This window comes from Anguilla rostrata, chromosome 7 (genome assembly GCF_018555375.3).
Source record: "Anguilla rostrata isolate EN2019 chromosome 7, ASM1855537v3, whole genome shotgun sequence".
In the NCBI taxonomy this organism is placed as follows: domain Eukaryota; kingdom Metazoa; phylum Chordata; class Actinopteri; order Anguilliformes; family Anguillidae; genus Anguilla; species Anguilla rostrata.
The window spans coordinates 8,570,975-8,596,654 of record NC_057939.1 but is presented as its reverse complement, the minus strand read 5'-3'; the positions used below and the strand labels follow the sequence as shown (position 1 = coordinate 8,596,654).

The 25,680-nt window shown below is 50.5% G+C and overlaps 1 protein-coding gene across 1 annotated transcript in view; it reads left to right on the top strand.

The window, feature by feature from the left end:
- plxna4 (plexin A4) overlaps window positions 1-25,680 on the top strand; it is a 291,711-nt gene that overhangs the window by 246,308 nt on the left and 19,723 nt on the right. Inside the window, exons 23-28 of the mRNA XM_064342636.1 lie at window positions 3,501-3,567; window positions 4,895-5,041; window positions 6,532-6,691; window positions 10,238-10,374; window positions 21,093-21,192; window positions 25,269-25,459. Coding sequence (XP_064198706.1) covers window positions 3,501-3,567; window positions 4,895-5,041; window positions 6,532-6,691; window positions 10,238-10,374; window positions 21,093-21,192; window positions 25,269-25,459 — 802 coding nt within the window. The remainder of the gene's footprint in view (window positions 1-3,500; window positions 3,568-4,894; window positions 5,042-6,531; window positions 6,692-10,237; window positions 10,375-21,092; window positions 21,193-25,268; window positions 25,460-25,680) is intronic.

The following is a 25,680-nucleotide window of genomic DNA, read 5'->3' as shown; positions in this document are numbered from 1 at the left end:
TGGGCGGAATGCATAATGCCAACTGTACTGGTCTGAATAGTGCCAACTGTAAAGTTTTGTGGAGGAGGAATAATGGTCTGGGGCTGTTTTTCCTGGTTTGGGCTAGGCCCCTTAGTGAAGGGAAGGGTAATCTTAATGCTACAGCATACAGTGACATTCTGGAGAATTCTGCATTTCCAACTTTGTGGCAACAGTTTGGGGAAGGCCCTTTCCTGTTTCAGCATGACAGTGCCCCTGTGCATAAAGCAAGGTTCATAAACAAATGGTTTACTGAGTTTGGTGGGAAAGAACTTGACTGGCCTGCACCTGACCTCAACCCCATCAAACAACTTTGGGATGAATTGGAATGCCGACTGCAAGCCAGGCCTTACGTCAAACATCAGTTCCCAACTTGACTACAGGCATGCTCCAAAATCTAGTGGAAAGCGAAGAGTGGAGGCTGTTACAGCAGCAAAGGGGGATCCAACTCCATATTAATGTCCATGGTTTTGGAATGTTCAAAAAGTGCATGAGTGTGATGTTCAGGTGTCCACATACTCTTGGGAAAGTAGTGTGTATGCACACAGACACACACACACAATCAAGGCTGAGTCCTCTCCTCTCTTCCTGTGCACTGCAGTGCAGGGGGTAGGGAAATGAGGGGCTGGCTTATTGCGCTCCACACGATGGAGGTGGGAATTGAAATCATGTCTACGCAGCTGTCCTATGCGGCTGTTTGGCCACAGCTCGTCGTTAGGCGCTCAGTGGGCAACTAGCCATATGGTTGCAGCTACCCAAAGCGCGTCGGTCCAGCGTGTGTGAAACATACGGTCAAGCAACACGCTATTCAATTGGCCTGGCGCTCCAATGACAGCACAGCTCGCAGTAGTGTGGCCAGCACACACCTACATGCAAGGCTCTCAGAAGGAAGGGCCACCAAGAGGAAGATGGGGGGGGCGGTGTCATTGCACAGAGACGAGATGCAGTCGGTTTCCCCCAGGTGGGGGACTGTCACCAACTGTCCTCTCGTGGCGGGGGTGGGGGTGGGGGTGGGGGGTGGGGGGGGCTGACGCTTCCTGAGACCACAGCCCCCGGCGCCAGTCTCGGTCACCTGGCTGACTTTCCCGAGCAAAATCCCCGTCAGCAAAGCCCCATGGGAAATTACCGATTCATAAACAACAGTCTCAACTCTTCAAGCCTCTGTTGCCTCCTTGCAAAGTGCCCAACTGATTGACACCTACCTGGAAAACCATACTTTGTGAAAAAAGTAAACTATCAAGGTTGACTTTGAGACCTTACAACTGCTGTGTACCACTTTTTACAACACAGAAGTTCATAAAATTGCAAATAGTTGCTATTATCAGTGGACATATCCTAACCAGTATACTTGCTCAGGGTGAAAATGCTCACAGTCTTACATTTCACATGCTGTGTTCTGTGACCCATTTCTGTAGCTTGATTTATACTGAACTGGTTAAAGAACAGGTCCCTCTGCAGCAAGTGCAGTCAGAAGGCCGCTGACCCACGTTCAGAGCCAGCTCTTCCGCGATTAGTTTTATAACACGCATTCATACATCTCCGCAGTGGAAAATTCCATTGCTTCTTTATTAAAATGGGACCTAAAAAAATAATTCCAGTGCTTCTTTATTTAAAAACAAAATGGACAAATAAAAAACCGAAATGGCTGCAGGTGCGTGAAGACTCCGCGCAGCAGCGCCAGGTTCCTTTGTGCGGGGAGCGTCGTAGCCACACGCGAACGCCCCCCCCCCCCACGCGCCTGCCGGCCAGGAACCCCTGTCGCTTATCTCCGCCTCGGATGAAGAGCTGCGACTTAATCAGGAGGAACTAAGCACCTCGTCGCTTTGCCTTGATCCCAAAATGTGGATCGGGCCCAGATCTCTCTCTCTCTCTCTCTCTCTCTCTCTCTCTCCGCCTCCTGTCCCTGACTACATGCCAGCTGGGCGTCATCAAACGAAACGCTCCAACGCCGTGGGTATTTATCCCCCCCCCCCCGCCCCCCCTCACCCCGGAGTCTGACTGCATGCCAGCTGGGCATCTTCAGAGGGGAAGCTCCGGGCCTTTGTCTGTGCCCTTTTCGGTGGGGCCCTTTATCGCGGGGCGGGACTGAGCGCGCCCGGGAGCCCGTGCCAAGCGCGGTAATTACGGCAGGGGCCGCGCACAGGCGCTGTAAAACTTTAATTGCGGCAGCGGGGAGGAGGGGCGATGAGAAGAGAGAGAGAGAGAGAGCCAGCCGAGTGGCCTCGCTCTTCCTCCCTCCCTGCCCTCCCTCCTCTCCTCTCCTTCCTTGTCCTCCTTCATTTTTCCCTTTCCTCCCTCTTCCCCCCCCCCCCTTTGCGCATCCTTTCGGCCCGTTTAATAACGGCAATAAACTTCAAAGCGGTCGGAGGCCTCTGGCCGTGGCGGGGGTGTGTCGAGGGAGAGAGGGGCGGGCTTTTGAGCAGATGAGATGTGCCCCCGCCCCCTCGCCCCTCCTCGACCCCCCTCCCTCGACCCGGGGCTGCGGGGCGAAAGTGCGGACGCAGCACAGGTGGGCGTTAATCCCTTCCAGGTGTAGCGCCAGGGTGTGTGGGGGGGGTGCCAGCTCGCTGGCGCAGCGGTATGCCCGCCGTACCCCCTCACACCGCTGTGGAGCTTAACGCGCTGGAGGGCTGCTGCAGTGGGCGGGGGAAAGAGGGCAGGGCTGCAGGTGGCACAGCCCCCCTCCACCCACACCCCCCCACCTCGCCCCCACCCTCCCTGTGGGTAGTGGGAACACCACACAATGCAGTAATCCTGAAATATTGATGCTCATTACAGCCCTTCTTTGTGGTTGATTTGACAGATTAGCTGCAACCCCCCTCCCCCCCCCCCCATCACCACCCTCCACCCCCCCCTCCACAACCAAATAAAGGATGAGTGGAAAGAACGCTCTGAATATCAGAATAAAGGAAATCCGACCCACGTGTCTCCTGTTTCTGCATTATTCCCTTATTGTGCGGGAGTGTTGTTCATTAATACGCGGCTGCTGCGTGTCCAGTCAGACGCGCTCTCGAGACACGCACACTGTACACACGCGCGCGCACACACAGAACACGCATTCAGCCTTTTCACTTTCCATTGTAATTCAATGCATTTTCCCCGGCAGACGACTTTCAGCTCCGTGTCCCGAGCGTTATGAAGCTGATTTTTCGCCGCCCCCGTGCGGCGGTGTTTATGAGGCGACCATGTTAATTACGAGGGGATCGGGTGAAAGAGTTTTTTTTGTACGACGCCGGTCCAGATGGGTCATCGATTGTCTGCCTCGAGTCACGTGAATTGCGTCTTTAGCCTGCCTGATGATTGCGGCACAGCACCGCCTTACGTGAAAGACTGTGCCGCAAGTATCCAACGTGCTGCGGTACTTCGAGCACGTGCTTCTGTTACAGCTGTGGAAAAAACTGTTGCCCTGGTCATGGTTTCATGCGCAAAGGCTGTAATAACAATTTTTAAAAAAATGTTTCTTTTCTCTTTTTCTTTTACAGGACTGAATCTGTGGCCGAGAAAATGCTCACAAACTGGTTCACCTTTTTGCTTTACAAGTTCTTGAAGGTAACTATTATTTATGACATAACGCTTTTTCTTCTCATTCTCCAGCGAAGAGCACTTTTGCTGTTTCTTGCACTGTAACCTCACGAAGGCGTGGGCTTCTAATCGGGCCTCTCTCCAGCAAACGGTCTCGCCCCCCCTGCCCAAACGGTCCCCCCCCAGGCTCAAACTGTGATAGAGTTGCTGTGTCAGCATCAGTTATAGACCGATTGCTCTGTATCCTTCAGAAGCAAACAGAGACGTTGATAAATGGCAGCTCTCCCATTTGTCAAACGAGGAGTTCGGGGTGGGCGCGTCGAGTCTTCGAGTTTTAGTGGTTTCTCATTTTCTGCAACTTCTGAGACTCCAGAAAATGGTGCAGCTGTTCAGGAGGGCTGGGAGGGGGGGTACAAAGAGAAGAGAGGCACTGCAGTTCACTAAATTTTTGCATCAGGAGGCTACAACTCCTGTAACCATTTTTAGATTATATATACACAGCAACGATCATCCCCGGTGAAACCCAAATCAAATTCCGCCTTTTTTTTCAGAACCTTTTCACGGGTTGCCAGTCGTTTGTGTCGTGCTGCTTAAACGTTCTGTGGTGCATTTACATGACGTGGTTTGAACTGAAAAAGCGCCTTCTCGAGGGTGCTAGAGCAATGCCTGAACTGTGAGATGAACCCGTTATCTCCTTCTGTTCTATTTGTCTGTAGTCAGTATTTGGACTTTGGAGTGGAGATAAAATGAAATAACCATGAATATGTAATCAGTAAATTGGTAAGAAGCTCTGTTTAATTAGTGTAAATGTTTCCTAAATGTCATCCTTAATAGATATACACACATGGGATGGCTCAGCTACAGTACACTACCAGATGTTTTACAGTGACAGAGGCTTTGATTGTTACCAACGTAATAAAGAATTACATTTCAGTTGTAAAGATTTTATCCAATACGGCTGGCCAGCCCTACATTGTGTGCGTTTCCTTATTGCTGTTTATGTTCACACGGTGCTTATAGTCTCCCAGCTTGTGGAGCTTGTTGCCACAGTAAGTGGGCCTGTGAATTATGTACGCACATTATCGCGTATACCCAGGTGTACTGTGAATGGCCTGTAGGGGGGTCTTCCTCAAGACTGTGTTTACCACTGAGTTTACAGCTCCTGTAATCACCGTCTCTCAGGTCTTCCTGGGGACTGTAGTTTACTTCAGAGTTTTTACGGTACCTGTGACAACCTTGTTTTTCGGTCTTCCTGGGGACTGTAGTTTTTACAGTAGCCGTCAGGACCGTGTGGTGGGCCCCCCCTGGGGACGTGGTCTTTTTAACTGGACTGTGATGCTTCCCTCTTCCTCAGGAGTGCGCCGGTGAGCCCCTGTTCTCCCTCTTCTGCGCCATCAAGCAGCAGATGGAGAAGGGCCCCATCGACTCCATCACCGGCGAGGCTCGCTACTCGCTCAGCGAGGACAAGCTCATCCGGCAGCAGATCGACTACAAGACGATGGTAAGGGAGGGGGGCGGGTTCGAAGCGAGAGAGAGTTTCAGCTGTTTCGAGTCTGACAGGTAGGGGGCGCCACCGGCATCAGAACTGAGGGATTTCTTATGGTGACTACAGTCAGCCTACTAGAGCAGTGGTAACCAGTCCTGTTCCCAGTGATCCACCGTCCTGTAGGTTTTGATTTCAGCTTTAATTTGGCACACCAGACTCTACTAATTAGCTGCTCGACAAGCTCTCTAGCTGTTGAATGTGGTCTGCTTTGCTAGGGCTGGAATGAAAACCTTCAGGATGGTAGATCTCCAGGAACAGGGTTGGTTACCCCTGTACGAGAGTGTGTACAATGAGTACAATGTACAGTAACAGGAATACGTAAAGAGACAGGTGTGGGTGAAATGACTGGAGCGTGCACAGTGAAATGTGTGTACAGTCACAGTTTTACCGTTAACCAACAGGATTTTTGTTCTTCCTATTATTAAACCGCACACTCGTTACATAACGTGTTTTAATTGGATAATGATTTGGCCCAGTTAAAATATAGCAGACTGACAAGCCATTTAATTTCTTCTTTTTGCCTTTTCTCCTGGACCATATAATTATGTCTGATCATGCTGGTGACGATGATGGAGATAATGATAATGATGATGATGATGATGACGATGATGACGATGATGATGGTGCTGGTGGTGGAGTGGGAGATGAGAGTTCATTAATTGCATGCCAATTACCTGGCATGATGGCTCGCGGTAATGAGACGTCTGATGGGCCCAGGGTCAGTTGCCCGTGGAAACAAGTCCTCCGAATTGCAGTGATTGATCCTATGACAGGGGAGAATGACAGGGTAGACTGGCACAGCCCTTATTAAGGCCCTGACAAGCCAGCCGATGGCCAGACGGGGGGGCATTGTTCCCATTGCATCAGCCCACGCCAAATCTCAAATGACCCAGCGCTGTGAAGATTCTGCCGTCTCCTGTGTCCCAGTAAAAAAAAAAGTTTTTTAAAAATGCTCGCAAAAAGAAATTACCCGTAAACAGAAGTCGCTCTCTCTCTCTCTCTCTCTCTCCCGTTCCAGACAAGCTTTGAAGCCTGTCAAAGTCCTGACGTCTATGGTAGCTGTACGGTCCCGACAGTACTAGAAGCCAGGATGGGGTCAGGTTCATTTCCATTCGGCGAATTGATTAAATTAATTGAAATTCAATTCATTAAGTGAAAGCGGCCCATAACGCGCAATGGGGACTTTTTATTTTATTCATTGAATTTCAGCAAATTTCCTCAATAGGCTTAATTTCAGTGGAATTGATCCCAACTCTCCTCCCCGCTCTACAAACTTTTCACGCCCAGCAATTGCCACATCCTGCTGCTTCGAGCTCATTGCCCTGTTAAATTAAGCACCGCAATTGCTTTGGTTTATGATAGCATTTAACTATAGACTAAAATAAACTGTAAGGCTTTTTAAAAGCCATCTCTCTAATCTCTGTACCTACTGCGCCCCTCCTCAGGTTGTAAACTGCATTCACCCGGACAACGAGAAGAGCCCGGAGATCCAGGTCAAAGTTCTGAACTGTGACACCATCAGTCAAGTCAAGGAGAAAATTCTGGATGCCATCTACAAGAACGTGCCCTACTCCCACAGGCAGAAGGCCTCGGACATGGACCTCGGTAAGATCTCAGCGCAAACTCAACGTCCTAATGTTCTAATGCAAGGCCTAAAGAGCTCCAGACTTGCGCAGTAGAATGTAGGATGGAAGCAAGCAAATAGGTTACAGTATCTACTACACTGTAGCCATGGGAACCAGTCCCGTCTGCTTGGTCTGCGTATACTGTAAAGCAGTTGACCAAGACTGCAGTGACTCGTTTGGTTAGTGATGTGCCACAGTGATCTGCGTGTGGTTGGCCACAGAAAATTTGCCCCCCAATATCCGGGGAAGAGTGTTCTATGACGCCGAAAGGCCTGGTTGGCCGCACGGCGCGCGCTGCAGAGAGAGAGAGAGTGAGAGAGAGAGAGAGAGAGAGCTCCGGGGAGCTCCTGTGGCTCCTCCGCCCCCCGGCTTTTTTTTAAAAACAGAATTGGCTGCAGAGCTCCGGAGATCGGGTCCCAGTGTTTTTATTTTAAGAGTTTGGCCGTTGCGGTTCCGCCATTTCACCTCCGCCCTCTTCGAAAACTCGAAAGGGGTACCGCTCCGCTCGCGGCGCCCGAGTCGTCCGTCGGCTCCCGACGAAACTCCGGGGCCGGCCCGCCCCGTCAGCGCCGCGGAACTGATGATGAGGTAATCGACCGCCGAAGGGGAAAGGCCCGAGGAGACGACGGCGGCGGCTCCGATCCAAAAAACATCGCTCTGGATGTGTAAAAAAAGAAAAAAAAAAGAAAGGAACACGGGCACGGTTTTGATAGCGCTCGACTGGCGACCGCGGCGCTCGCGCGCGTTTCCCGACCCGCGGCTTCCGCTGTTTTAGCTTTAACGGTGCGGCGCTGTTTATTTCTGTAAACATAATTGGCGGGGAGGCTCCGCTGTTTGGCGGTGAAAAACAGTCGCGTGATCCGCGCCCCTCTGTGTAATCCCGCGCCGTCGTAATAAATTAGACTCCCTCGCGGAATAACCTCCTCGCGCGGACTCCACGGGCTGTGCAGTCCATCACGCCTGGAGTCATTTTATTTCTGATTGTATATCCACCGGTGCTCCCAAGCTTTCCCCCCCCACACCCCCCACACACACCCCCTATCCTGTGAGTGTCATGCCTTTTATGGATTAATATATCAGCATGGCTTTCTTAGCCCTGCATTTTCAATAATAACATATTTACGGCTGGCTATGGGACTTTGATGGGGTTTCCAGGGGGAATGTCTCTCCGATAAGTGAAGAAATTGTTTTAGCCTTCTTTTTTTTCCTGGACCGGCTCCTGCGTGAAATTGTTTTATGGACCCCGCCACGTACAGCCAGCGTTATTATTGTTTTATTATTCCCCCAGAATGGGAATTTGTCTGAGGGGTGCGGGCACGGGGTCCGGAGGGCTCAGAGGAAAATAAAAGCACAGTAAACAAAAGGGGGGGGGGGGCACTCTGTGTCCGTTTGGAACGGGGGGGGTGCGGTGCCTCTGCATTCCGCAAAGGCACCAGTCTCTGGCTCAATACCCGCCTCGATCGCCGGCACAGATAAGCATAATGGGATCGTGCCAGCTTCTGTCTCGCGGCCACTCCCGTAACAAATTGGCCGGGGACGCCTCTGTCCTCCTCTTTGTGTCTGCTCCCCCGGCTCCAGTCTCCTGGGGCCGGGGTGGGAACCGCCAGGTGAGAGCTAAACCTGTCGAGCTGCCTCGACCCCCTCTGTCTCTCTCTCTCGACTCTGTCTCCGCTTGTCGTTCTCCCTCTTTCTCGCTCTCTCTTTTCTTGCCCCCTTCTCTCCCCCTCTCTTTTTCTCTCTCTCTCTCACATCACGGCACGTTCCACGGTCACCCCTTCCCCTTCACAAGTGCGTGCGCTCCAACCCCTTCCTTTCTTCCTCCGGCTCTTTTTCGGGGAGGAGAAAGAGGATTTCGGGGGTTATGGGATTCGGAGAGCGCCCTGCCCGAACCACGTCTCCCGTCTCCTTTGTTCTTCTCTTTCTGTTTATTGTGTCCGACTGGAAAAGAACCTCATTTCCATGTTTATAGAAGGGCGTTGTGCTCTGAGAGAAATATAACAGAATGCCTTTCCCCGAGATCCCCGATGCAAAAAAGCCGTTCTGCTCTCCCGATGCTCGGCGTCATTCACCAAATAACTGCCGCTTTGGTTTTCCTGCTTCTGAGCAAATCTCCCAGCATGCACTGATCAGACTGGGGATTGACAACGGGGAATGAGAGTTCTCATCAACTAACGCGACTTGACATGTTTGTACGCGTGCAAAAAAAAAAGAAGAAAAAACGGGGAAGAAAAGAACAAAAAGCCGCCGAGAGAAATTTTGTTCCTTTGGTGTCGGCGTCTCGTTTCGTTTGAGAGGAACGTTGTTTTCGTTGCGTCGCGACGTGTTGCCGCGGCGGCGGCGGCGTCCTTTCTCGCTCGCCCCGCTCCGTTCCCCCGGCGATCTGGGTAATAATGATAACTGCCCGCTCAGCGAGAGGCTTGGGGGGGCCAGGGGGCCGGGGGCCCGCCGTCGGGCCGAGCCGCTCGGACCGCCGCGGATGAAAAGGGAAGCGCTCTGCAAGTCCCTGCTGTAATAACGGCCCATCGATCGGCTGGCCGGCCAATTCTCCAGGCCTGAGAAAGTGCCGAGTGGGTGATTCCTTTTCTCTCTCATTTGCTCTTTCCTCTTCATTCTCTCTCTCTCTTTCTCTCCCCCAGTCATCTCATTCTCCCTTCTCCCTTAAATTCAAATTCAAAGCTTTAACAAATTCCTGTTCCCAAAGCGTAAGCACAAATTACAGGCACGCTCCTAATAGCGTAGCGTCAGTGTGCTAAGCTTTTAAAGAAATGCTGTACAGAAAAGTTGTACAGTACAGTTGTGCAGTGAAAACAGTCTTACTTGCATCCATTTTTTTTACGAAAGCATTTCTAAGGCAAAAATGACTGTTCGATGTTGCATTTGCACTTAGGCTAAATGGTTCAGCCTCATGCTGGTACAGTCCAGCGATTCAACTGAAACAAAATGGACGCTTCATAAAATTAAGAAATTTTGACCTTAGTTGTTTTCTTTGAGGAAATTTTGCTAGATTGCCGATTTTCTCCAAAAGTGAGGCCAGAAAGGACGCCGCTGCGAACCAAACGTTTTTACCATAAATGAACTGTTTCACTCGTGTCGTTTAGTAATTTGGCCGCAGTCTCATAGCGAGTAGACCAGGTGATGTTCAGAGCCTCCGCAATTTGTGAATCAAGCAGGCGATGTTTTTCATTGGCAGAAACTTTCTTTTTCCGTCTGCTACGCCGAAGAACCCTGGGTTTTACCTACGGATATACAGATTTCAAAAATGCATTGCCTCATTTAGTATGCTGAAAATAAAAGGCAAATGAATTATTGTGTGGCATTAATAGATTGTGAATTCTATGAATATTTAATATTTTGTCTGAGCCAAAACTCATTCTTAGAAATGGGCTTTATTATAACATGCAAAGCATTTCAACAGACTTTGAATAACAACGACTTGATCCTACTGATTCTCTGTCCACGAAGAGTGCGTTTTAGACGTGGTTTCAGTTTTTGTCAGTTGCCTCTGAATGCTCTTTTCCTTTTACAGAGTGGCGTCAGGGAAGAGGGTTGCGAGTCATCCTCATAGACGAAGATGTCCAAGATCGAGGCGACGAAGAGACTCAAAATGCTAGTACTACGGAACCCCTTACTGATCACAGACTCAACATGCTGAGTCACTACCAGGTAAACTCCCTCCTTACCTGTACTCACAGACTCAACATGCTGAGTCACTACCAGGTAAGCTCCCTCCTTACCCGTCTCAAGACTCAACTCCTGAGTCTCCAGTAAACCCTCCTACTGTACTCACAGACTCAACATGCTGAGTCACTACCAGGTAAGCTCCCTCCTTACCTGTACTCACAGACTCAACATGCTGAGTCACTACCAGGTAAACTCCTCCTTTCTATACGATCAACAGAGTCATACAGGTACTCTCTTACCTGTACTCAAAAGATCACAGTGAGTCATACCAGGTAACTCTTAACTACTCAAGACTCAATGCTTCTCAGGTAAACCCTCATACTGTATAAACTCAGCATGCTGACACTACCAGGCAAACTCTGATAAGAAATGCGAAAAAGATGGAATGTTTTAGAATGAATTATGACAAGTCACATGCTTCGACTCCCAAAAAATATGAGTTTGGCTGGCACTCTTTTGATTATGTCATCTGGTTATAGAAATCTTTAGAATATTTGCATAACAGTAGCTGATGGAGACACATACATTTTTTTTTGCTGACTTTTAGGAAATTTAGTTAACATTTGGATGGAACCTTAACTATAGATTTGATATTCTGAGTCACTACCAGATAAACACATCTTTTCCGCAGTCACAGACTTAACAGTGTGAGTCATTGCTTCAGAAACACGCCTGATCTGCTCAACATGCTGAGTCAGCACCTTTCCCTGTTGTTTAATTCAGACGAATACTCTGCAGTGTCTTTGAGTAGCATGTGTCCTTCACACGGCTAGTCATGTTGTGCTATTCTTGTGCAGAGTGAACCACACACGAAGAGCGCTGTCTGTTGCCTTCATTGTCTTTCCATTAATAAAGTTTTTTCAAATGCTCAGAGGATGCTGGGAGAGGTGCTGCGTTCAGTGGAGCGATCGTTTGCACGGGAGAAAAGAAGCAGCCTATTGCTTTAGATCGTTAATTTTATAGTCCCGACTTCTACAAGTCTATCTTCATACAACATTTACATTTTACACCACGACGAGGAAAAAAGGGAGAAAGGAAAAAAACAGAATAGCGCTAATTTGGTTCCAATAGATGTGTATTTATGTACCGAGACGCTGCGGAAAAAAAGCTCTTTGATAGTTTGTCTGGCCTTTGAAGACTTAAACGCGCATGTTTAAGATCATTAGGATGGAGCTGATGGGGGGGGGGGGGGGAGGGAGCGAGGTTATGGAGCTGAAAGCTCACATGGTGTCTCTGAGCCCTGGCCCCCTCCTGAGATAATCACACAAGACTACAGGAGAAAAAAAAAAAGAAAGAAAAACTAGTCTCATTGAAAGCCCTTTCATTTTTAGTTTTTTTTTTTTTTTTGGCCTCCATTACATGCAAATCCTCACAGAATGATCCTCTCGAGATGCCGAGTTTTTGTGCTTAGGAAAACAAGCCCCACGGACCGTCCTTGTTATTTGGGTCCCGTATTAGCATCTCGTCTCCAGGAAGGGATCTGTCTGCACAAATCCTGCTAATTCAGATGGGGGCATGAACATACTCAGGGAAATGGGGGTGGGGAGTGTCGGATGGAGAAAGCGTTTGATGGCCCGGGAGGAGCAGGTGTGCGATGGCAGCTCTGAAAAGATCCTGCAAAGCACGGCGATCAGTATTAGAAGCTACAGTTAGCCATTTAAGAAACGTTATGCTAGACTGGACTGTATAGTTCAATTTTAAACAGAGCTCATAACAGGGGTGTCCAGTGCTGTCCGAAAGAAGGCCAGTGTGGATGCAGGCTTTTGTTTCAGCCCACCAATAGAACACCTGATTTAATTATTTAACTGATCATGATCAAGACTGGGGTGAGTCGAAGCTTGTGTCTTAGTGCTGGGATTTAAAAAAAAAATTAAAAAAACCTGCACCCACAGCAGCCCTTTTTGGATAAGATTGGACACCCCTGGCTAACAGTGTGTAGGACCATACAAAGGAGCTTACAGAACCATAAACAGACTTTCCGTTACATATGTATGGCATTGAATGGGTGAATGACTGCATTATCTGGAAAATCGATGGCCATTTGTTAGCTAAACCCTTGAAAAATATTTGAACGCCAGTAAGTCTTGCCAAGCTGTGTCCATGAGTTTGAATACTGGTTGAGTGAGAGGCCTTGGATACAAATTAAGACCGAAATTATGATCGGTTGGGCAGCTGCAGCAGCTTGTGAAGTCTTCCTCTTCCCCCCATCGCCCCTGGCAACATCTCATCGCTATCCCCTTTGCCCTGTGGTATCAGAGTAGATTCTACCACCCACTGTGCCTGCAGAATCTCTTAAAGGTGAAAGGAAGGAGAGACAGAACTCCCCCCCCCCCCACCCCACCCCCTCCTCAGGTGTTATTAGGACATTGGTGTGGAGAGGAGTGGGGGGCGGGGGGCGCAGATAAAGCCTGAATTAGAGACGGCGGGGAAATGACTGACACAGAAGAGGCCAAGCGTCACGGCAACGAGCTGTCGGAAGAGGGAGAGATAAGATAAGCGCAGAATGTCATTCAGCCATCTGCAAACGACATGCCCTTCTCCACACGTACACACGCAAACACGTTACACACACACACACAAACACACACACACACGGTACACACACACACACACACACACACACACACGGTACACACACACACAAACACACACACGTTACACACACACACACACACACACACACACACACGGTACACACACACACACACACACACGGTACACACACACACACACACACGCTCTCGGGCCGAGCCGGAATCCGTCTGGCCGACCCGGGGCGGAGATGGGGAGACGGAGATAGGAATAGCCTGCTCTTCATTAAGGTGTAAATAATTTCCTGTGTAAGCCCGGCTGCCCTCCAAATGAGGGTTTAGAGAGAGGGGTGCGCGCCCGTGCTCAAATTAAATGTCACGCTGTCGAGCCTGGGTGCCGGGCGGGAGACGGGCGGATGGATTAGGGCCTGATTGGAATCGGAGATGAGATAATGAAGACAGAAGTTAATTCATTTTTGGTCGGGGAGGGCGAGTTATCCTTGGTTTAGGGAAAAAAAAAAGAAAAAAAAAGGAAAAGCTATCAGGCACTCAAAGCCTGTTAGCGCCTGTGTGGAATAGAGGGAGACCGGGAGCACCTGTACGCAGATCTCTCTCTCTCTCTCTCTCTCTCTCTCTCTCTCTCCCTCTCTCTCTCTCTCTCTCTCTCCCTCGCTCTCTCTCTGTCTCTCTCTCTCTCCCTCCCTCTCCTTCTCTCTCTCTCTCTCCCTCTCTTCTCTCCCTCCCTCTCCCTTCCTCCCTCTCTCTCTCTCTCCCTCCCTCTCCTTCTCTCTCTCTCTCTCTCCCTCTCTCTCTCTCTCCCTCACTCTCTCTCTCCCTCTCCCTCTCTCTCCCTCTCTCTCTCTCTCTCTCTGTCCCTCTCTCAGAGGATTGTGGGTAGGAAGCAGGTAGGGAGTGTGAGTGTGCTGTGTGGTTTGGAATAGTGGTGGAGTTTTTGTTTTTTGTTTTTTCTTGTTTTAGTGTGTCTTTTTAGTGGTTTTGTAGGAACTGAAAGGACTGTTTAGGAAGCCCCCCTTTTCCCCCCGATTTGAGCTGTTTCTAGCTCATTTTCGGGTGAAAAATGGGGTTGCTTAGTAGGAGTCAGGGTTTTAAGTGTTTTCCTAACAATTCTGCGTCGGTAGAAGACTGTCTGCTTGCGATAGGAGAAAAGGTGGGCCATGGGAATATAAAAACCGCGTCCAGGATGAATAAAGCGGTTGTCGTATTTCTTACAACTGAGACCCTCGTACACCAAGTGGTTACAGAGGGTTTATCAATAAATGGTAGTTTTGTGGAGGCGTTGCCGTTGTCTTCGCCGGTAACGAAAGTTATCTTATCAAATGTTCCGCCATATGTTGAGGATCAAGTGCTTTTAAATGCCTTGTCAAGGTATGGTAAAGTTATGAGCGCAATTAAACCCATCCCGTTAGGATGTAAAAATGAAAAAGTCAAACACGTAATGTCTTTTAGGAGACAGGTGTTTCTGATTTTAAATAAACCTGGTTCCGCTATAGATGTCGCGTGGAATCTCTCAATTGACGGGATAAATCACGTTGTGTTTGCTAGCACTGAGTCAATGAAGTGTTTTCAGTGCGGTTCCTATGGGCATGTAAGACGTGCGTGCCCGCAGAGGGAAGCAGCAGGTACTAGGGAGCAGGAAGCGAGGCAGGGAGGAGATGAGCGGGCCGGCCCTGAGCCTGAACCGGGCCCGTCCACTGCTGGGACAGGGGAACGGGCTGGGAATGATCCACAAGGAGCTGAGGCTCAACAGGGGACTGTGGGGAAGGGTGAAGGGGAAGCTAGCGGGACTGGCGACCCGGAACGAGGTGACGTATCAGGGCCAGGAGCGGAGGTTCCGCTGGAAACCCCGGTTTCCGAGGGGTGTGATGCTCCGCTGTTAAATGAACAGAGCATGGTTAGGGTGGAAAGCGGCGAGGCTGGTGGTGGGCCTGTTGGTGGACTCGATCCGCCGGTGGAAGTGGCCGCTGCGGCCGAGGAGGGCGAATGGAGTAGGGAAGGGACAGAGGCTGACCCGGACGAGGAGATGTCCCTAGATGACGAGGATCTTTTCTCTGAATCCTCCCAGGCGGACGAGGTTGGGTCTGCTCTAAGAGGTAAGGGGAAACTAATTTCTGTAGAGCGGCTGGTGTCGTTTTTAGATGAAACGAAAGGAAAGAGCGTCGTTTTGGAAAAGCATTTTTCCGATGTTGCACGGTTTGTCATGTCTTCTCAAACCGCGTTGAAAAGGGCGACGCTTGAAGAACTTGATAATAGAAAGCGATACAGACTAAAGAAACATATAGTTGCGGCTAAGAAATTGTTGAAGAAAAGGAAGATCAGTATAGACTAGTAGACATGGCCCACTTTCTCTCGTTTCGTTTACTGCTTGCGGCACTTTGCTTTTTTATATCAATGAGTGCGGGGATTCATGTAGCTTCTTTAAATGTAAACGGCTGCAGAAACTCTTCTAAGAGAACGCAACTGTTTGGGTTAATCGAACAAAAAGAATAAACATTGCTTTTATTCAAGAGACACATGCAGACGGTATGAATGAGTGTGAGTGGCGGAATGAGTGGAAAGGGGTTAGTGTTTTTAGCCATGGGAGTAACACAAGTGCTGGGGTAGCAGTGTTGATATCGGGGAACAATATCACAACGGTGTCATCAGACGAGTTTGTCCCAGGGCGATTGTTAAAAGTTGTAGCTAAGATAGATGAACAGGAGGTGGTTTTGATAAATGTTTATGCACCCAACGGAGATCGAGATAAGACTGTATTCTTTAATAAATTGGAGGAAGTGGTGTCGGATTGTGACTCAACTAGAATGGTTATAGTGGGGGAGATTTTAATTGTACAGAAAATTTTGCAATTGATAGAAATCACGGGAGCCCCATTCACGCTCAGCAACCAATTTGACTAGAGTTGTACAAGCTCAGGAATTGGTTGATATATGGAGAGCACAGCATCCGGTGGCACGCCAGTACACCTGGCGAAAAATTAATCAAAATCAGGTCTCAATGGCCAGGATCGACAGGTGGTACTGTACAGAATCTTTTAGTAATCAAATACTCAGAAGCTGGATAACTCCAGTTATGTTTTCAGACCATTTTTGTATTTCTTTATTTTTGGGGGGCACAGGTGGTGTTCCTGGGAAATCATACTGGCATTTTAATGTAAAATTGCTAGATGATTGTAAGTTTTTGGAAAATTTTAATTTTTTTTGGGAAGCATGGCAGTCAGAGAAACCACGTTATAAGAGTTTGAGGCAATGGTGGGAGTTAGGAAAGGTGCACATTAAATTGTTTTGTCAGGCATATACACAAAATAGCACTGGGGATTTGAAAAAACGGGTGGGTGAGCTGGAGAGAGAGATCTTGAGTATGGAGAGTGTTTTAAGCCTGGGAATAATGCCCAGACAGTGGATGGTTTGAGAGAGAAGAGAGACATTTTGGGCAAAATTATGGAGGAGCAGGCTAAGGGAGCCATGGTTCGTGCCCGGATCATTCAACATAAGGACATGGATGGTCCTACAAAGTTTTTTTTCAATTTGGAGAGGAAGTCATTGGGCAGCAGGAGAATGCTCTGTTTGAGGCTGGCTGACGGGAAGGAGGTGCATGACCAACGTGAGATGCTGGAGGCGGCTTTTAATTTCTATAGCCACCTGTTTACTCCGGAACTCAGTGGGCAGAGTGAGGCTGCCAGGCTTCACAGGGATCTCCCGGTGTTGCCCGAAGAGCAGGCTTCTCTCCTGGAAGCTCCATTGACTTTGGAGGAGCTTACTCGGGCTGTAGGGCAGATGTCTCCGGGAAAAACTCCTGGACTGGATGGCTTGCCTGCGGAATTTTTTAAAAGATTGTGGTCGGTGATTGGGCCTGATTTTTTTGAGGTGGTAAGAGAGTCTGTAAGGGACCACGAGCTGCCTCAGAGTTGCAGGAGAGCAGTAATTACACTCTTGCCAAAGAAAGGGGACTTAAAAGACCTAAAGAACTGGCGTCCGGTAGCATTGTTATGCACCGATTATAAGATTTTATCCAGAGCCATTGCAAATAGGCTCAGTGAGAGTTTATCTTACATAGTACACAAGGATCAGTCCTACTCTGTGCCAGGCAGGATGATCTGCGATAACATTTTTTTTATCAGAGATGTGTTGTCTCTATGTGAGGCTCTCAACATCAATCTGGGGGCACTCTCCATCGATCAAGAGAAAGCATTTGACCGAGTGCATCATGGGTACCTGTTCCAGACCTTGGCTGCTTTTGGCTTTGGACCTTCTTTTATGGATCTAATAAAGGTCATGTATAATAAAATAACAAGCCTGGTGAAGGTGAACAATGCTCTTAGCAATCCCATAACAATTTTGCGAGGGATTCGCCAGGGCTGTCCACTGTCAGGGATGCTTTATACCCTAGCAATCGAGCCCTTGCTGTGCATGGTAAGACGGAAAATTACCGGCATGGTTTTCACTGCTGTTCAGCCTGCACACAGGGTACAGGTGTCCGCTTACGCTGATGACATCACAATGTTTATAAAAGACCAACAGGATGTGGATGCCATTGGTGAAAGTTTAGAGGTCTTTCAAAAAGCCTCTAATGCTAAGGTGAACTGGGGGAAATGTGAAGCATTCCTGGCAGGGCGGTGGGAGGGGGTCGCCCCCCCACTGCTTCCCCAGCCCCTGCAGTGGGGCAGGGAAGGCTTGAAGGTGCTGGGTGTCTTCCTAGGGAGTAAGCAGAGCATGCTGAAAAACTGGGAGGGGATGCTGGACAGGATCAAGGCGCGGCTGACAAAGTGGAGATGGTTACTACCACAGATGTCATTCAGGGGGAGGGTGTTGGTGATAAACAACCTGGTGGCCTCCATGCTGTGGCATAGACTTTCCTGCCTGGATCCTCCCCCAGGACTACTGAAAGGGATTCAGTCAGAGTTGCTGTCCTTTTTTTGGGGCGGGAACCACTGGCTGCGCCCAGCAATACTGTATTTGCCTGTGGAGGAGGGGGGGCAGGGTCTGGTCGACGTCTGCAGCAGAGTGGCGGCTTTTAGGCTACAGGCGGCCAAGAGACTGCTGTATACTGCTGAGCTGAGCTGGGGGCCAGGAGCCTTCTTTTTCCTGAGGAAGGTGGGGGGTTTGGGCTGTGATTGGCAGCTTTTCAGAATGGACATTTCCAGGCTCCGCACAGAGGGGCTCCCTGGTTTTTACTGCAGCATGCTCAAGGCTTGGGGGCTGCTGAAGGTAGAGGGGCGGGAGGAAGCAGTCACAAGGGACTCTGTGCTCCAGGAGTGTCTGTTTTTTAATCCCCTCTTTCCTGAAGCGGCGTTACAGTCTGGACTGTCCCTCCACACCTTTGCTAGAGGTGGGGTAATAAGACTCATCCATCTTCTGGACATTCAGAACAGGCGCTGGAAAACTGCTGTGGAGTTGGCAAGGGATCTGGGTGTCCACTCTGTTAGGAGATGTGACAGGTTGCTGGGCGGCCTGGCCAGTTGTATTCATCCTCACGTGCGGGAGGTGGTGGAGGAGGCACTGGCTAGAGGTGGTTTGACTGGCTCAGAAGTTTTGTGTCCTGAACTTTGGATACAACCTTCAGTCCAGCCCACTCAAGGACCTTTCCTGGGGGGAGGGCCTGGGGGTGGTCTGTGTCCGGGAGGCGCCGAGGAAGCTGCTGTATCAGTGGTGTGTGAAAGTGACACACGCAGCTTCTCTCGCGTCTCTGCCTGCCTCGAAGTGGGCGGAAAGGTTCGCTGTTGCGGGCAATTTGAGTCCTGCATGGAGGACTCTGTACAAGCCTCCTTTGCAGAAGAGGTCAGGGGATCTACAGTGGCGAATACTCCACAGGACAGTTTCCACAGGCCGTTTCCTGAACCGAGTTGATCCGGGTATCAGCCAGAATTGTATATTCTGTGGTCAGGAGGAGACTGTAGAACATTTATTTCTAGACTGTCCCAGACTGGTAGCACTGTTTCAGTTTTTAAAGAATTTACTGCACTCACTGGGGGTTGAATTTGGGGAATGTCTATTTATCTATAGTATGACTTACTCAAAGAATATGAGGGGAAAATTCAGATGGTCAATTTTGTGTTGGGCCAGGCCAAATTGGCCATATGGGTGACCCGGAAGCACCAGCTAAGGGGAGCAGGCCCAACAGAGGTGTTAATGTGGTTGCGGTTTCTGCTCCGAGCAAGGATACGGCTGGAGTTTGAGTATTATCTGCTGATGAATGATTTGCCTGTGTTTAAGGATAAGTGGTGTTTTCAGCAGGTCCTGTGTGCAGTAGTGGGCAATACACTAGAATTGAAGGTTTGAATAGGAGACACGGGGATAGTGGTGTTAGTTTTAAGTTTTTTCTGTGTGTGGGACTGGAGTTGGTTTCTTTTTTTTCTGTTTGGTTGGGGTTTTGTTTTGATTAAGACTGTGTGATTAATAAAAAACGGGGTTTTAAAAGTCAAAGTCTCTCTCGCTCCCACTCCCTCTCTCTACCTCTCTCTCTCTCTCTCTCTCTCTCTCTCTCTCTCTCTCTCTCTCTCTCTCTCTCTCTCTCCCTCTCTCTTCCTCTCTCTCTCTCTCTCTCTCTCTCTCCCTCTGGTTCACTCCCCCTCTCTCTCCCTCTCTCTCTCTCTCTCTCTCTCTCCCCCTCTCTCTCCCTCTCTCTCTCTCTCTCTCTCACTCGCCTCTCATCTTTTCCCCCGCCTGGAATATGGCTGCATTTCCCACCTGCTGATGCCGTGTCCCTGAAGGAATGAACAGAAGCATACATGGAGCCACATCCAATTTATCCTCCGTTTCATATTTGTGATATCATTCCGTCTTCGTCTGCTGCTTTCTGTGAAGTGAAAGGTGTCTTGGCTTAAACGATGTATTCCAGATGGATATACATCCCCATCCATCCATCCATCTCTCTCTCTCGCTCTTTCTCTCTTTCACAATATGTACTGTAGCATAATTTCACAGATCTGTTACACGGGGAATATGAGATCACGTTTGAGAGAGAAGAACAGTAATACCCTCCTCAGATCCAGGAGTCAAACCCATGGGGTTTTAGAATATAGGGTAATTTGGCATATATAGTTTTACCTTGCATTACCATCGCAAGCAAACTTGTGTATAAATCAGGCCACAGGTCTGTTTGAAGCATAGGGGAATACATGCACCCGTTTTGAAAAGTGGCCGGTGAGTCTGATGTTCAGCTATTCAGGTCATTACTGGTGACCAGTCAGTGCAGGAGCAGCTGTAGCCAGCCTCATAGCTGCAGTCTCCTCTTTTCATAAGAAGAGAGCGAGGGAGGGGGGCTGGGGGGGGTGCAGGGGGGGAGTGTGAAGAGAGATGAGAGCGAAAGGAGAGATGTGCAAAGCCTGATTGTATTTGGAGGCTGGCGTTGCTCCTGTCAGACCTTCCCTCTCTCCTGAGTGAAATGGCTCATATTCTGCAGGGAACCATTACGCTGCAAACCGAAGCAACACTCAGATGTCCCCCCACTGCACAAAGCCTTCACGCATGCTGCTGTCACCACTCCTGTCTTCTAACACACCTGTTTCTGACCTCCCTGTCTCACCGCACACTGCCTGTCTGTCTAACCACACACGCCCTGTCTGTCTCACCGCACACTGCCTGTCTGTCTAACCACACACTGCCTGTCTTCTAACCACACATGCCTGTCTGTCTACCACACGCCTGTCTGTCTCACCGCACACTGCCTGTCTGTCTTAACCACGCACACGCCCTGTCTGCTACCTCACACCCCTGTCTTCTAACCTGTCGTCTAACAACACTCCCGTCTGTCTCACCGCACACTGCCTGTCTGTCTAACCACACACGCCCTGTCTGTCTACCTGCACACTCCCTGTCTAACTGAACACTCCCCGTCTGTCTCACCGCACACTCCCTGTCTGTTTAACCACACAAGCCCTGTCTGTCTACCTGCTTGCACACCACTCCCTGTCTGTCGAGGCACCCACACTCCTCCAGCCTGTGTCTCTTTTTGACTAACATTTTTTTTTTTAGCATGTCTGTGGCTTTTTTGTGACAAGGGTTAAATACAACTTTGCTGGCCTGTCGAATCCACCAGTATATTGCATACTCTACGCCCATCTAATGCTAGTGCTCCCTCCCCCCTCAGTGGAATGGGAGCTGGCTCAGCTGTTGTTCTGACCCTGCGTGTCTCCATGTTTCTCCGTCTCCACAGGTGCCCGATAACTCTGTGGTGGCCCTGGTCCCTAAGCAGGTCATGGCCTACAACTCTGTGAACAACTCCACCGTCTCCAGAACGTCTGCCAGCAAATACGGTACGCCTGGCACTGCTTTCGCGCGCGCGCGTGTGTGTGTGTGTGTGTGTGTGTGTGCGAGACTGCTCACCACAGGGGCGGTCGTGAGGGCCTCCATTAGAAGGGGATTTTAGAATCTGGGGTCAGATTTACCTCTCTGGGGCAGATCTGTCCTTCAGGAACAGAAGTTGAGGGGAGGGAGGGCAGCCAGAGATCTGGCGGGCGTGAGATCTGGTGCCAGCCAGTGCCAGGCGAGGCGAGGGCTTCCATTCCCACCAGTCTCTGCCAAGGAATCCTCACAACTCTCTCCACACATCTGTGCCACAGCCTGACTCACACACAAGCACACACACACGCGCACACAGAGACGCACACACGCACACACACACACAGACACACGCACACACACACACACACACACGCACACACACACAGCGCACTCCAGACCCACACCACCACACACAAGACCCGCACCACACCACACACACCCCCACACACTGGCCACAGAGCACACTCACACACAACACACACACGCGCACACACAACGCACACACACAGCCACACCACACAACACACACACCAGACACGCACAACCACACACACACACACACACACACCACACAACACACACACACCCACACAAGACGCACACACCACCACACACACAACCACACAGACGCACACACACACACACACACAGACGCACACGCACACACACACACACACACAGACACGCACAGACGCACGCACACACACACACACACACGCACACATACACACATACACAGACGCACACGCACACAAGCCCAGTATAACACACACATACATGGCACACATGTACATACTGACACACTTACAGTATACGCATACAAATTCTCAGCTTGCCATGTATGCACACAGGCTCACACTGACACATGCACACCACACACCCAATATAAAAGGCACATGCATGGCACACGTGTACACGCTGAACAACACATACACATACAAATACTCACACAGTCTGTCAGAAACATGCACACACACGCACACACGTGTACACAGCCTGTCACCCATACTACCCTCACACATGCAATACACACAGACACACAAAGACCCACTCACACAAACAGCATACATACTATCATACACACTACGCTCAAATCCACACACACACACACACACACACACACACACATACAGAGGCATGTACACAGCCTGTCACCCTTACTGCACCCACGCAATACACACACTCACACAGACCCACTTACACAAACATATTTAAGTAGTTAATCATACACACTATTCTCACATCCTCTCACGCACACATGCACACACACACACACACAGACACACACATACACATAAACACACACTCACACACCAACACACACACCACATACACACACACACACACATACACACACACACACACACACACACACACACACACACACACATACACACACACACACACACACACATACACAGCACACACACACACTCACACACCACACACAATACACACACACACACACACACACACACACACACACACACAACACATACACACACACCACACACCACACACACATACACACACACACACACACACACACACACACACAACACACACTACATACACGCACACACACACACACGACAACGCACGCACACACACACACACGCACGCACACACACACACACACACACACGCACACACATTCGGTAAATCGGTCCGTTCTTTCGACTCGCCCCCCCGGTGGCAGCGCACGCTCGCCTCTCTTAACACCTCCGCCGGTGGCAGGTAGCGCCGGCCCGGCGCGGCAGCCGCTCTGCACGCAGGCCCGACGTCTCCTCTCTCTCTAATAAGGAGCGCCCGCGTCGCGCTGTCGAGACACGAGAAGCCGCTAAATCAAGCTTACGGGGCGGCCGCCATTATTCCTTCCGCTCGTTTCTCCTGAGACTCTGAAATAATAGCGTCTCCGCGTTCGCGCGGCATCGCGCTCATTATCCTCTTCCTCTCCATCCTCTTCCTCTTCCATTCTTCTGCCAGGAGCCCTGCCGTGCGCCGGTCGTGGAGAGAGATGGAGACGCTAATGTTGAGTTGTTTAATAGAGCGTTGGCCCCACACCCGCGTTTTTGAAACTCAAACGGGCCGCTGCCAGGTGGGAACCTCGCGGCCGGCTGAGCTGCTGATGGCTCACCCGGTCGGCCTCGCGCTTGAAATTACGCCGCGGAAACCGGGGGGGGGCGTGGACGCTGTTCGCCCTCGCTGTTCGCCCTTTCGCTGACGATATCCACCTCGCCGATGCCACTTTGGACGTCTTTGATTTCGACGCGTCGAGACGAGCCGCACCGATTACCGAAACTCCCGCCGAACGTGCCCCTGCGGTCACCCCTCTCTCAAAGTCACGGACGTCTCCTCTTCCTGCCAGTTCGAAGTTGGCAGCGAGGCTCGCATCGTCCCTCTTCTGGAGGGTAACGGAGATGACAGGACTAGAACTCGGACAGCACGTTTAGCGGGGGCGACAGTAGCCGGGTGAGGGAGTGAAATGGGGTAAATACGACGACAGGGTTTCTGGGACGGCCGGGCAGAACCCGAGGCCCGGTTCGACAGGGTAACGGGAACGACAGGGTCAAAATAATAATTAGCCGCCACGCACTTCTCTCTCCCCTCCCCGGTTTCTGAGAGGGACGGATTTCTCATTAGATTTCTATCAGAACGGAGCCATCGGACTCAGAAGTCTATTAACCTGATGAACCGCGGGATCAAAGCGGCGCTCCAGCCACGAGCGCTCCCGCAACATCAAATGCAGCGCTAAGTGCGCATCTCCATAGTCTCTCACCTGCACTCCACATTGATTTAAAGCAGGGGGGGGGAGGCGGGGAGCAGCCACACGTCACCTCACTTCACTTCACTCTGCGATGAACTTCAAACGGCCCGAGCACTTCAGCGCAAGAAACAGGGGGAGTGGGGGGGGGGGAGTGGGGGTGGGGGGTGGGGGGGGGCACGGGGGGTCCATTTTGAACTCTCAGGACGGACACCGAGAGACTGGAGAGAGAGAGAGAAGAAAATTGGATAAATAATGGCCGGGGGTGGCGAAAGAAAGAAAGAGAAGAAAGAGCCCGACTCCCTTGGTTTGGGGGAGGAGAGAGAGAGAGAGAGAGAGAGAGAGAGAGGCGCGATGCACCTGACCGGATTCAGGGGCGGCGGCGGTGGCGGCGGCGGCAGTGGGTTTGCACGCCTTCCCTTCCTCTCCTGTTTCTGCTCGACGGAATCCGTCAGACCCAATTACTCCGCCTCGCTGGAATATGACGCACTCAATAACCCGAGACACAAGGGGAGGGCGGGGGGGGGGGGCAATCTCCGGCTGTGACCCCCCCCTGCACTATTTCCCATCATGCCGAGAGGCCCGAGTCAGGTTCAGGAAGTCAGCGTGCCCCGCCACACCTCCGCTGTTCCCTCTCTCTCTCTCTGTCTCGCTCCCTCTCTCCCTCTCTCTCTCTCTCTCTCTCCCTCTCTTTCTCCCTCTTTCTCTGTCTCCGTACATCATCTCCCGGTTTCCTCAGGGCGGCCCCTCCCTGTCTCTGGAGAGATTGATTTCTCCACCGTTGGCCCAGGCGAAAACAGCGTTTCTCCCTCTCTCTCTCTCTCTCTCTCTCTCTCTCTCTCTTTTTTGACTTTCCCCGAGCGCAGTGTGCCGCTGATCAATTCCTTTCACACTGTGCAAACAAGCGCTGACCTTTATTTCTCCTTAAATGCCATTGCCGCTCTCACCATTGTCTGGACTATAAATATTTCATTGCATCTGACACCTGTTTGATTTTGTGTCTTCGAGCATACCTTGGGTTGCTCGCTAAAAATGAATACGAACTTAACAGACCGCCGTCATTAAACATTTATATTTCATTTCAGCTTTGTGCTTGGACCGCTCGGCAAAATGCTCGGCGGGTAAAAAAAAAAAAAAACGAAAAAATAAAAAAACCGAACCCCTAGCTGGGTTTGAAAACAAGGTGGTTGCCATGGAAATACGGCCGGCGCCTATTTTTCAGCTAGGCCCACGTTTCTGAAACGCTGTCCCCGCCCCTTGTTCCCCGTGTCCCCCCCCCTGCAGAGAACATGATCAAGTACACGGGCAGCCCGGACAGCCTGCGCTCTCGCACGCCCATGATCACGCCCGACCTGGAGAGCGGGGTCAAGGTGTGGCACCTGGTCAAGAACCACGAGCACGGCGACCAGAAGGAGGGCGACCGCGGGAGCAAGATGGTGTCCGAGATCTACCTGACCCGGCTGCTGGCCACCAAGGTGAGTCCTCCTGAGCAGCCCGAGGGCAAGGGTGGGGGGGGGAGGTCGCTAGGCTGGAGTTCAAACGCAAATCGCCACTGTTATTGCCGGTGTCCGGGGTGTATTCCTGCCTCTCACCCAATGCATGCTGGGATAGGCTCCAGTACCCCCCGCGAACCTGCCCAAGGATAAGCGGGTATAGATAATGGATGGATGGATGGATATTTCAAAAAACCTTTTCA